A 14084-nucleotide genomic window follows, 5' to 3' on the forward strand; every position below is an offset into this window, starting at 1 on the left:
TGGTGAGGGTGCGTTTCCTGCTTCATTTTTGATAAGATTTGTGATTAATGATACCATCGGGGCCTTAGCCGAGACCAGGGGACAACTGTGTCAAATAGTAATAGTGACGGGTGTTGGCTGGGGTTGTAGGTGTGGTTATAATAGAGATATGAGTGTACTGGTGTTGTAGTAGAGGTTATAATAGAGACGGTGACTGGTGTATCCTGGGGTTGTAGGTGTGGTTATAATTGAGATATGAGTGTACTGGTGTTGTAGTAGAGGTTATAATAGAGATGGTGACTGGTGTATCCTGGGGTTGTAACTTTGGTGAAGCAATTTGATAAAAGTTCAGCAAGAAAGGAACTTGTGCAGAGAGTTGGATTCTAAGATACTCAATAACATACAGAAATTGGTTAATCAGTGTTCGTAGTCATGTTGGGTTTTGATCTGCCATGCTACTGTACAACTTGACGGCAACTTAGTGCGTCTCTGATTCAGCAGTGAGTCAGGGAGTGTTGTTTCCTCGTCTGTTGAAGAAAGGCGAGATGGATACTTACGTCAAAAGGCAACATGAAACGGTAATGAAGTATAGAGGGGGAAAGTCAGACGCTCTGTAATTAAAAGTAACTAGATACATTGTTCACTTATAGTTATGCTTGGTGTTGTGGTACGATATTGATTATATACGTCAGCAACACAACCTCGGTACATAGTTTCACGTGACGCAGAGTTAGTTAGCAAGTTTATTTTTTTCCCCACTGGCAGCAATACAACCCTGTTATAAATGGCTTAACATTATATAATATCAATTAACAATTTGATCTTCACCATTTGCTTTAGTTCGCAACAGAATCACCGCCCCCCCCCCCCAAATTATGTCTCTCAAGTATCACATCCTTATTAGTATCGGTTAAAAAGGTACATAAGAAGTGACTCTCAGTGCCATAAGTATCTTACACCCACTCCAATCTCCCTCGTTACTCTCAATCAGATGCCGACAGTTCACGGCTCTTTTGACTTCTTCACGACGTTCTCTCTCCCTCTGGTCTGCCTCTTCTGTCATTAAATTATCCCTCATCCTTCTTTTCCTTATTCCTTTCACTCCTCACACGCCTCACATCCCTCTTCTCTTGTTCCGTCCACACAACACATCACTATCCTATTATCATGTATTTCCTTCTCTTTTTGTTCCCTCCTCTCATCACGCACACGTCACTACTTCTTTCATCCCCACTCCAACCACTTCCTCTCCTTTGGTGCCTCTTCTATCCCTCTCGTCCTCCTCCCGCTCTCCCCGTGTCAAACCTCTTTTAGGGGACATATCAGCGGCTCACAGTTGACATCTTATTCTGTGTGTGTGTGTGTGTGTGTGTGTGTGTGTGTGTGTGTGTGTGTGTGTGTGTAAAAATATATTTCTAATGTGTTTGTGGAATATCAAATGAATACCTCAAACACATCTTAATGTTTACTAAATGTTAGGGTTTTAGAGTTCTTTTATTTTCCCTCCCTCTTTTTCTTCCTTCTCCCCTCCTCCCTCCCTCTTCCTTCTCCTTTCCCCCCTCCCTCCCCCCTTTCCCTTATCCTCCTTCCTGCCACGCTTTGGGCCGCGACTTCCGCCACTCATCATTTGGTTAACAACAGACTCGGGAGGCTGAATGGCCGTCTTTTGAGCGTCCCTTAATGGAGGCTGGTGGGTGTTGTTGAGGGCGCGGGGCCCCCACACCGAGGCGCCCACATTGTTTCTTCTGATGGCGTCAGTGCACCTTGAGGTCTAACCTCCGTCAGAAGCTCGCCTACTTAAGCTTGGTGACTTATCTAGTTTACATCTTAATGACTCGGATGCATCTCTGGTCACCAGCTGAATTGTGTATTAAGCTTGGTGACTTAAGATTATTCTTAGTTTATAAGAAATAATTAGTTCGAGCGAGAATTTTACACTAAACAATGACCATCTCTGTATACCGTACACACCACAGACAGTAATACTCCACTCACCAGCATCATCTAATAACTCTCACCAATTGTTCTTTCACGCCCCGTCTGTTGAGTGTTTGTCCTCCTCTACTCCTAGGACGTCGCAGCCGCTCATCCAACAAGTAGTGGATCTTAAGAAACAAGAGTTGCATTCAGAATTCACGGAGGCTGAACAACAGTTTGGTATAAGCAGCACGCGGCTCTCTGCTTTGAGCGAGAGAATCGTCATGGTGTGTAAACTCCGAGAGTCAACCAACTTTTAATGGGGTTCTTGCAGATTCAAGCGCAGTTCGGGGTGAACCTGTCACACGCTGGCTTAATCACCGCCGGGTAAGTAAAGCCCACATGTGCGTGTGTTTGGGTCACAAAGTTGCAAGTTCTCTTCTCACCACGACTTAATCTCCTGAAGACTAACAATATATTGTTGCTAAGCGATCCCTGATGTAATTTACCCGAATACACACACGAGAGCCTGTAATTCAGATAAGTATAGAAGAAGAATTTGCTTTTTTTTTTCGTGACAAGAAAGATTTCTGCCATAACTGAAATTAATGTTTGGGTTTATTTAAATTTTTACCCTTTTCTGTCTTATATTGTCTCCACTATGTCAGTTACCTTCTTTAGGTTACTTCCTGTGTTATTATGTCCGTAGTTCTGGCAGCTTAATCGCCCATAATGTCTTCCCTGCAACGCTCTTTCTTGAAGATTATAATAAACTTCATTGTCTGGCTAGATCCAGAAACTTAAAGAATTTGGGGTCAAAAAGGTTGTAATTTTCATAATTAGTTGTGCTAATGATCCTTGACAAAATTTCAATCGTCTATCATTAATTCCTCGTTTATTGTAAGTTGTGGAGGCTGATGCGTATTGTTTTTTCTGATAGCGACTTCTCCCCCCCCCCCAAAAATAATAATAAATAAATAAAAAATAAATAAATAAATAAATAAATAATCCCTCGCCAGTTTAAAGTTTTATCAAAATGTTTGAAATTCTTCATAATATTCAGATAAATACTGATTAGATTTCATTAAGGAACCTCACTTTTTCCTCAAGTGACGTCAACTGGCGATTTTGTTTTGAGTTATTACTGCTGGAGGACCGACCATCACCAGGAGAGTTGACCTGTTGTAGCTGGTCCCTCACACACACACACGAGGTAACTGGTAGTCTTTGGTACAGTCTTGCTGTTCCTCTACCAGCCACAGGCGACCTGGGGGTGGCCCCCAGGTCGCCTGTGGCTGGTCGAGGAACAGCAAGACGCGTGGAAAAATCACGTAGTTCTCAATTTGCGAGAAAACGTGACAGGAATCATCCCTGCTCCTGCGGACAGTGTTAGAGTCATGAAGTGTGTACAGTTTATAATTTTTTATGACTTGAATGTCGCAAATGTCAAACCTGTTCCAGCTTCCCTCTACAACTGGTAATACCGCTGGTATAATTTTCCGACCGTGACTTGGCTTTACAATATATCCTCTTCAGTTCCGTATTACTGAAACAGCCGAAGTTATTATCAAGGGTCTTGAACGAAAAAACGTAAAAAATTAATTCAAATTTCGCGATCTATTGATAACAAGTGAAATGGACATTTTGCAGAGAAGTTTGTTGAAATATTATTTTGTTTACCATATCTCTTACAGTTTTACATACACAGAAAACAATGTTGCACGTTGGGAACATTAGGTTGTTCGGTCGATGATGGTTGGTGTTTATATGACAACGTTCTTGACACCACAACTGTTATTAGTGGCAGAAGGTGTAGTACTAATTACTTGTAAGAAGAGACGAACACAAGTGTGATTCTCTCTGTTTCGTTGATCATAGTTGCAGTCCAAACCTCAAGTTCTGTCCGGACAAACGTCAATATTTAATAATCAAATATCCCGTCTTGTTCAACACCTTCACCCAACACCCACCACCGTCGCTGATCGTCCGTCAGTGGTAGATCTTCTTGTACCTGGTATCACGTCACACCATCTGGGTCTCTGTTTTCTCTGGATTATAAGTAAAATTATTTTTAAAAAATAACCAAGAAATTTTTGTATACAGTACAAAGAAATCATCAATATTCTATTAACTGTTGAGGATAAACATTATTAAGCAATAAGCAACTGTGCAGACACAACAGGAATTGAAGTTATATGTCAATTAGCTCTCTCTTTTGATCATGGATGATCAAAAGCAAGAATCCTTGCACTTCGAGTTCCAATTAACAACCAGACAGTTCTGAGAAATTAATCCAGTTCTCTAATAATGCTTGTTATATAATACTAGACAAATATATGAAGGATCAAATGACACCCAATAGAGCTTACTTTAGTTAACACTTCCGTTACGTCACGAATATTTGTCTTGTCTTGTGGAAAATTAAGTAATGCTTCTTTACAGTTGAGGGTCAGTGTATTACACGTACTGTAGTGCCTCGTATTAGGTCACTCCCGAGCTTCTGTAGGACTGATATACAGAATACTGTCGTCGGCAAATAAAATGTATTACGCTGCATTTAGCTGCTAATTGAGTGCAACAGAAGCATTACTGGTCCAAGCTGGAGTCTTGCGGGCACCTTACAGGTAGATGATGGATCACATTCATGTTTATTAGTCAACATACTTCATCTTGTTAAGATGAAAACTACTTGTTATCGAAGCATTTAATGCCATAAGAGTTTGCTTTAATAAAAAGACCACGTAGTATATTGTTTCAAAAGGCTATGGAGAGGTTTAGGGATACTCCAACTGTGTACAGATATTATCAATACAGTTTAGAATACCACCAGTGAGAGAGAGACAACACTGATTCAGGTGACCTTCTTGCTCTCAAGCCAAACGGGAATTTTATGATGATAATATTTTCACAATAAAAGATTCAATTTTATTACATGGCAGCTTTCTTATGACTTAATGTAGGGACGACTGATGTGGGTCAGTAGTTCCTGAAGACACTCTTACCGCCGTACCTCAACACTGGTTTTGTTTATGTTGTTTATAATCTTCCCGGGAAGATGACGCTAACGAAACAATAGTTGCATATGTGTAGAATAGTGTACGTCATTACCCGGGGCAGCATATTTCAATTGCTTAAGTGTCCTTGGCGATGACGTCTCATTTTTTGTTCAAAAAATGTGAATGGTTAATTCGGTGGCGCCAAGCGATGTTCTAGAAGAATTACGAGAAGAGTGAGACGGTGGGCGGAGTTTACCAGAAGTTTTTGACTCCCCGGAACTTCTAGAAGTTTCCACGCGGGTAGCAAGCAATAGAGGGATCTGTTATACACTATTTACATAAACTGCTCTTCTTAGGAAACTGAAAACCTCCATTTGTACTCGTAGAGCGAGATAAAGACTGGCATTAAGGCATTATTACGCGAAAGTTTTGAGGCAGGTTGCTAGCCAACCTCAACAAACAACAGACTAGACAAGCGTTCTTCACCAAGCAAATCGTAGCCCAACAGTGGTGAACAGCAGCGTCCTCAGTGGTGAACAGCAGCGTCCTCAGTGGTGAACAGCAGCGTCCTCAGTGGTGAACAGCAGCGTCCTCAGTGGTGAACAGCAGCGTCCTCAGTGGTGAACAGCAGCGTCCTCAGTGGTGAACAGCAGCGTCCATAGTGGTCAGCGCTCTCAGTGTAGAACAGCAGCGCTCTCAGTGGTGAACAGCAGTCGTCCCTCAGGGTGAACAGCAGCGTCCTCAGGGGTGAACAGCAGCGCCTCAGTGCGGTGAACAGCAGCGCTCTCGGTGGTGAACAACAGCATCCTCAGTGGTGAACAGCAGCGCTCTCAGTGGTGAACAGCAGCGCTCTCAGTGGTGAACAGCAGCGCTCTCAGTGGTGAACAGCAGCGCTCTCAGTGGTGAACAGCAGCGCTCTCAGTGGTGAACAGCAGCGCTCTCAGTGGTGAACAGCAGCGTCCTCAGTGGTGAACAGCAGCGCCCTCAGTGGTGAACACCAGCGCCCTCAGTGGTGAACAGCAGCGCCCTCACTGTTGAACAATAACAACCTCATTGGTGAACAGCACCTACTAAATGAATATCAAAAAGGTGATATTTAACCAGCTTCAATATCAGTAATATCTGTGATTTAATTAAGTCAGTGAAGCAGACAGACCAGACCAAATATATCGATCTGTTTATTTACACGAAGAGTTACCAATATCTCGTTTAGACAGTAGGGAGAGTGGAAGACAGACAGACAGACAGACAGAACGAGTGGAGGGCAAAAGAACGACAGCTAGTTAGGCAGGGAGTAAATGCGAGAAAGAAAAATATATAGAGAGAAAGAGGATGAAAGAGAGTACAGAGGAAGCGGGAGACAATGACAGAATGACAGTAATGGAGCTATATCAGAGAGGTTCCTGCGCCTAACATCGATTTCCTAAAACAAAGGGAGATCCCGTCATCTAGGTAACGAGAAAGACATCCACCCCAGGTATAAGAGTGAGTTAATGCACGCTTCTGACGACACTCACACTCAACACTCACACTAAACACTCACACTTAACACTCACACTTAACACTCACACTTAACACCCACACTTATCACTTGCACTCAACTCTGACTCATCTCCCACGCTCAATACTCACACTTATCACTCACGCCCGATGCTCACACTAACACTCACACTTAACATAATAATAATAATAATAATAATAATAATAATAATAATAATAATAATAATAATATAATTAGTGTAATACCTGTAATAATAAAATTAATAATAATTATAACGATTATTGTTTCAGGCGTTGCCCCACTAACACAAGACAAAATGGAACAACGTTTACGACATAAAAACGGAGACAGAATTAACCCATCAGGCGAGGGAGAGTGAGGAAAGGAAGCCTCGGCATGACGTCACTTCCTCAGTAACCCCGTCCGCCATAAGGACTAAAGGTAAACAGACATTTGCTGACTCATCTTGCACTTCCTCGGCTTGTCTGAAGGTGGCAGTTGTGTAGATAATGTTACACACAGTCATGTGGATAAGTGTGGTTTAATACGCGGATTGACACTTATATTGTCAAATATTTATCTTTACACATACGTACACGAACGGTAGGATGACACACACACACACACACACACACACACACAGGGAAAAAACACAAAGATATTACATTTGGTTTAGGGAGAATATTTGAACTCGCTGGCGTGGGTGCAGCTCGCATGCCAGGCGCACCGAGCCTACATTATCAGTCATTTCGTTAAAATAATGTGACCACATCGCATGACGCTCCAGATTACCCCGTGTCATGCAGCACTGCCCAGTACCACACACAGCGCTTTATCAGCTAATTGGATGCTTTACTGCCGAAAATTGGCCCTTTTTTGGAGGGGTGGGGGGGACCTTTTTTTCACTTGGTATGTTTTGTTCCCATTCCAGCCCGTAAAAATGTGCGCGGTGATTTTGGAAGCTTTTGTGTATTTTGGCTCCATTTCATGATGTTCCGGCAAAGATGGGGAGGGAGGCGCTGTGATGATGGGCAGGGTATAGTCTTTCGCGGTGGTGCTGCTGCTCACGTCAACAACAACTTCGACTCTTGTGCCTCAGGTCACGTGTAGCGTGCGAGACGGAGGACTAGACGAACTAATTTATCACACACATTTACAAACACACACACACACACACACACACACACACACACATTCACATTGCTTTAGTCACTGACTGCGGAAGACGCCTTTGAATAGTGGCCGCCAGTGACAGACAGTAGCTGTGCTAAATGTCTCTGGACAGTGACCGACAGTGACTGTTGGACACCCCTGGACAGTGACCAACGGTGGCTGTGGTGGATGCCCCTGGACAGTGACCAACGGTGACTGTGTTGGACGCCCCTGGACAGTGACCAACGGTGGCTGTGTTGGACGCCCCTGGACAGTGACCAACAGTGGCTGTGTTGACGCCCCTGACAGTGACCGACAGTGACTGTTGGACTCCCTGGACAGTGACCAACGGTGGCTGTGTTGGACGCTCCTGGACAGTGACCAACGGTGGCTGTGGTGAAAGTCCCTGAGAGTGACCAACGGTGGCTGTGTTGGACGCCCCTGGACAGTGACCGACAGTGACTGTTGGACTCCCCTGGACAGTGACCAACGGTGGCTGTGTTGGACGCTCCTGGACAGTGACCAACGGTGGCTGTGGTGAAAGTCCCTGGAGAGTGACCAACGGTGGCTGTGTTGGACGCCCCTGGACAGTGACCGACAGTGATTGTGGTGGAGGTCCCTGGAGAGTGACCAACGGTGGCTGTGTTGGAGGCCCCTGGGCAGTGACCAACGGTGACTGTGTTGGACGCCCCTGGACAGTGACCGACAGTGATTGTGGTGTAGGTCCCTGGATAGTGACCAACGGTGGCTGTGTTGGACGCCCCTGGACAGTGAGCGGCAATGACCAAGGACGCGGTATACGTCGAGCCTCCATATCAAAGCCTGGCCACTCCCCCTCTCCCCAATACCAATATGTGCTAAACAATTAGTGCTGATAGACGACCAATAGCTTACCTGCACCGCCACTCTAGGTCAGCAGGCGCCCAGCTCACCCATAGCAGAGGTCACTAACACTAGGAGTCTTCATTTATTCGAAGGGTTACGTACGAGAGGTTAGTTAATAAGACTCATCAATACAAGTGTGTGTGTGTGTGTGTGTGTGTGTGTGTATGAAGTTAGAAGCTGACTTTATTTATTTATTTCTCGAATATAAATAAAATGGGGAATGTCCGATTTTCTATTGACCTCCTTTAACTCTGTGACAGACAAATATACAGTTAATTAAAACATAACTGGGTGCATTTTACCCCTCCTTTACCTCAGTGAGAGAAAACACACAGTTAATTAAAACATAACTGGGTGTGTGTGTTGGATACCCGATAACCACAGATACAAGTGTAAATAAATTTGATCAGAAATCGTGTCCATTTTACTGACTGGCATCAAACGGAGCTGGAACGCGGCTTATAATTAACTGCCTCAAAAACAGCAAAACCGGAAAAAAGTCACATAAAGTGTTTAGTGTTTGTTTTGTCGTTTGATCAACCTTGTTGATTCACAAAAACTAACCAAGAAACTTGAGAAAAATTTGGACAACGTGTTAATTTTTTTTTTTTTTTTTTTTGGCTCTGGTGAGATTTTCGTCTTGTTGAGAGAGAAAGGTGATCACACTCACCAGCTTCAGTCATGAAACAAATCCTCAATGTCAAACAGTCATTTAAGAAAATATAATGGTACCACTGTACCAGTAAAAAAGAAGACAAATATTAAATAGTAAAGACCAAATGAACATGTTTACAACCACCTTTGTTTACATCCTCCAAGAGACTAAGGCGTCTAAGCCAATAGGCGCTCGTCTCATCACCATATACTGTATGTACAGCCCGCAAAAATTTTCGTCGTTTGTCTCTGTGCTCTCTCCTTTGTTACTGTCTCCTACTTGTGTTATGGGAAAATTTTAGGGTCATCTTGTGTGGGAAATAGAACTGCAAATTGACAGTGGTCGTAAAGCTGCCTAGGTGACTAAGAAAATCATAACTATGGTTGTGAAAATGCAAGTGATACGAAGGATGAGTAGAAACAAGGCAGAGGTGGTAAACAACATGGCGGGCTCCGAAAAAATTAATTGGTTAGTGTTAATTAAATTCAGCTTCATATATTATTTATGTGAAAAAGTCTTCCTTAAATTCGAGACCCCCTGAGCCCTACCTGTGCACGTGCCTGGGTGTTAGCCAGAATAATATCACTTCCTAGCCTTGGGCTGTGAAAGAGTTAAGATACAGTTGTAAACACATGCGATGTAAACACTAACTAAAACTTTAAACAAGTTTCACTTACTATACTGAGTGTTTCTGTACGTGTAGCTACCCTCACATACAAGCACAGTGCGCAAACTAAGTCTTTTATGTATAATTAATTCATCCCTGAACCAGCTAATGTGTCGGTTGGTATTCTCGAAGACGATATGACAATCTTATACGGATTGATCTTTATTCTTGGCTACTCTATAAATATACACCACTCCTTTGCCCTTCATAATACAAATGAAAGTAATACTGAAAAAATAGTGAACAGGGAAAGTGTATACACAGATGCTGAACCAACATGACATAATTAAAAAAACATACATCCCCAAAAAGGTTCAAAGTGGACGTCGTTTATATAAGACTTTTAGTTTCATTAATTTCCCAAAAATAAAAATAAAAAGGTTAAGGCAATTTATTGTCTGGATCAGCCGCCACGGGTAGGCGGGGAAGCTGTTCATACTGTAACCCACAACAGACTGATTCCAGGCTAAGCCAACGTCCACCATACCTGTCACACAACCTAACACTGTAATGTACAGGCTAACAACTGAAGAAACTATATGTAGGGATCACTTGTCACTCACACCTTGCACTCTCACAACTGCATTTATTGACGTATTGTTTGTTGATGGCTTTATAGAAGTGAGACTCGCTGACAGAGAGACAGTCAGACAGAGAGGGAGAAAGAGAGAAAGAAATGTAGGTAAAGATAAAAAGAGATTGGGAAAGAGAAATACATGGACAGAGAGGAAGAATGATAAGGGAAGGGGAAAAAAAGAGAGTTGAGATACAAAGAGAGAAACAGACACTGAAGAATTATTGAGACTGAGAGAAAAAGACTGATGTCAGGGCTGTAACGACCAGGATGGTTATTCGCCGCCCACTTGCTTGTTCGCGTCCCCCACATGGGGGGAACGGGGGTAGACGGAGGTGAGAACGTGACTGCTGCCTCGACACACAGATCAGACACTACCCAGCTAGCACCACAGCTGCACTTCCCTGCTGCTCGTTCAAATTCTGGTTTTGTTCTCTTCCGATGTGTCCTGGGCTCGTGGGCTGATTCCCCAGACCTTCACTATTCGACTGTCAACCTCCGGTCACCTGCTCCAGCTGCTACCGCGGCTGCCACGTCATCGCCACATCCTTCACACCCTCTCCACCGTCCGTGCCCTGGCGATTCTCCTGTGTGGCAAGACCTCGCCCGCCAACGCCGACGCCAATTGAGAAAGCTGCCTTGACCTTCCCCCTGAGAGCGGATCCCAGCTCTACTGAACCTTCCACCGGGCCGCCGCCGTAGGAAATATCTTTTCATTGTTTGATTCCATTAATTGTTTGACTCCATTAATTGTTTGTCTCCCGCAATTGTTTGATTCTCGTAATTGTTTGATTCCATTAATCGTTGACTCCAGTAATTGTTTGACTCCCGTAATTGTTATTTGATGTTTGTGTGAGTGGTGTCAGAGTTTTGTGTTATTTTCACAGTAAAGAGATGTCCATCTCGAACGGTTGTTTGTTATCCCTCAGATAAACATGGTTCTTGACTTTCCTTTTCCTTTTATAAGATCCTGATTAGGCTGGCAAGGGGTTCATATCCCTAAGTCCCTGGCCTTTACAACTGAGACACATACTTGGGTGAGACACAGAAATAACGAGAGAGGGAATCGGGCAGTGATCTCCAGATTATTGTGCCTTCCAGTAGCATCCACACCATCAGTGGCCCAGAAAGGAAGTTTACCACATTAACTTCCTTATACCCTTACGAGCATATTAACCTCCATACTGTACGTGGTTCTTGCGAGAGAAGTTGTGATATTCTAACTGTGTATGATATTGGAAGAGTGGGACGTGACTGGTAGTGTTTGTAGCGTTCTAACTGTTGTGTGTTTGTGTAGTGCAAGGAGACGGTCAGATATTTTCAATTGCCTTTGTCCTCCCTTCTTTTCCTAACACTTTCTACCTCTCTCTTCCTACTTCTTCATTCCCTCCCTCACTATCTCCTTTTTTCCTTCCTTGCCTCCCTCACTACCCATTTTTCTTAGTTCCTTCCCTCACTACCCATTTTTTTCCTTCCTACTCTCCCTGCCTCCCTTTCCTTCTCTCCCTCATCCCTCTCATCTTTTCCTTCTCCTACAGCTTTTTCGTTTCCTTCTATACCCCTATTTTCCTTTTACCATTCCTTGCCAACCTGCCTTCTTCCCGTGTTCTTCCTGACCTTCTTTCTTTTTTTCCCTCTTTTCTTTCCTTCTATCTCGACCCCTCAAACCAGACCAGGGTTGTGGGAGAAGATGAGGAGGCGTGTGGGTATACTGGGGGAGAGTGACCAGCTAGACCTCGGTTCATTAGAGGTATTCTTTACGGTGTGTGTAAGGGCCTCCCTCACCACCCCGGGCCACTACCTCACCCAGACTTATGAATGTGGCGCCACAATCGATGACTGCCATAAAACCCTCCACCCCGCGGTATTAATAACAGATAAAGGGGTCATTTGGGCGCGAACTGCCTACCTATACCTACACCGGAGTCTGCCCACTGAAGGGGTCTTTTTCTTTCTCCGGCTGGGGAGAGTGAGGGGGCCTGCTGCGTTAGGTGGTGATGCAGGCGGAAGTCTTGTGTCTGGTGTGTATTTATGTGTATATAGGTATGTATTTGTTTGTGTGTTTGGTATGTGTACTTACTTGTGCAGATTAATTATCCTTGTATATGTGACTCTCTCTCTCTCTCTCTCTCTCTCTCTCTCTCTCTCTCTCTCTCTCTCTCTCTCTCTCTCTCTCTCTCTCTCTCTCTCTCTCTCTCTCTCTCTCTCTCTCTCTCTCTCTCTATATATATATATATATATATATATATATATATATATATATATATATATAATGTATACGGGTCGCAAACATTAAATTGACTCCGTGATCAACAGGACAACCACCAATTAAGCTGGGCCGGTGGGGTGAGGAAGAGCTAAGAGCTGCTTGGTCTATATAGACTCTCCAAGACAAACACAATCCAGTCACCGTCTCACAAATGAAATAAGAAAATTCTGACTTTTAGCTTCCTCACGAGACAGGCTTCCCTATGTCACCGGCAGTTTCTTGGATACAGAAACTATTTAATACTACAAAGGAGTCATCAACTCTGTCTAGGTTTTTAATGGATCCAAAAACATTTAAGAGTATTGGTGACCTGTATTGTCAGTTGTTAGTGTATATCTTATCAGTTCAATAGGGGAGTGACAAGGGAAGGAATATACAGTATTGCTGTTATTTCTCCTTAACCATTGAAGCAGTTATTTAGTCACCATTTAGTGACGCTAACCGAAGCTGGGGGCTTTTTACCATTAACCATTAACAGAGTTGATATCTGTAGCGATGCTGTAGAGTGTGGTGGTGCTGTAGAGTGTGGTGGTGCTGTAGAGTGTGGCGGTGCTGTAGTGTGTGGCGGTCCTGTAGAGTGTGGCGGTGCTGTAGTGTGTGGCGATGCTGTAGAGTGTGGTGGTGCTGTAGAGTGTGGCGGTGCTGTAGAGTGTGGCGGTGCTGTTGAGTGTGGTAGCTATAGAGGTGGCAGTTGGGAGTGTGTATAAAGCAGAGTGTGGCAGGCAGATTGTGGTGGTGTAGAGGTGGGAGTGGTGCTGTAGAGTGTGGTGGTGTGGGAGGTGATGGAAGGGGGGATTGTGGGCAGTTGTAGAGTGGGGAAGGGTGGCAAAGGGAGGGTGCTGTAGAGGGCAGTTGTGGAGGGAAAGGAGTGTGGTGTGCTGTAGGAGAAAGGGGGAGGTGTTTATGTGGCGGTGCCAGAGGGTGGTGTTGCAGAGTGTGGCGGTGCTGTAGAGTGTGGCGGTGTTGTAGAGTGTGGCGGTGTTGTAGAGTGTGGCGGTGTTGTAGAGTGTGGTGGTGCTGTAGAGTATTAGCTCATCTTAAAACTTAGCAAATGTACTACGATGAGTTACAGTTTATTTGGGTCACACAGTGGGGGACAGTTAGGTGATATAATTCACTTGAGAGTCAGTTCATTTGAAACCTAGTTTATCTGTGTACTAGCTAACCTAAGGACCTGGTCAATTAACTCAGGTCAGTTTATTTGAGTCCGTTGATTAGAGAACTAGTTTACCTGATTCACTTCACTTGTGAGTCAGTTCTCTGGCGGATCTGTCCCGTGAGAGTCGATCCTCGTGTACATGATGAACGTTGTTAAGCGAGGCGGTGCGGATATGTGTACATGTACGTTGCGCTGATCGTTGGCAAGAGAGGTGGTGTGTGTATGTGCGCGCGCGCGTTGTCTGATCCCTGGTAAGGGAGGTAGGAGTAGCATTAAGCGGAGTTGGTACAGCAGCGAATTAAGGGGGATGCACTGTACGCAGTCAGGCAA

General features: G+C 44.1%; 1 protein-coding gene across 1 annotated transcript; it reads right to left on the minus strand.

Moving 5' to 3' along the window:
• Positions 1 to 7660: 7660 nt before the first annotated feature.
• Positions 7661 to 8359, minus strand: LOC121858409 (proline-rich receptor-like protein kinase PERK2). The gene has a single exon (XM_042354856.1). The coding sequence runs from the start codon at positions 8357 to 8359 to the stop codon at positions 7661 to 7663; it is 699 nt and encodes a 232-aa protein (XP_042210790.1).
• Positions 8360 to 14084: the final 5725 nt, after the last annotated feature.

Source organism: Homarus americanus, unplaced genomic scaffold (genome assembly GCF_018991925.1).
Source record: "Homarus americanus isolate GMGI-L3 unplaced genomic scaffold, GMGI_Hamer_2.0 scaffold57980, whole genome shotgun sequence".
In the NCBI taxonomy this organism is placed as follows: domain Eukaryota; kingdom Metazoa; phylum Arthropoda; class Malacostraca; order Decapoda; family Nephropidae; genus Homarus; species Homarus americanus.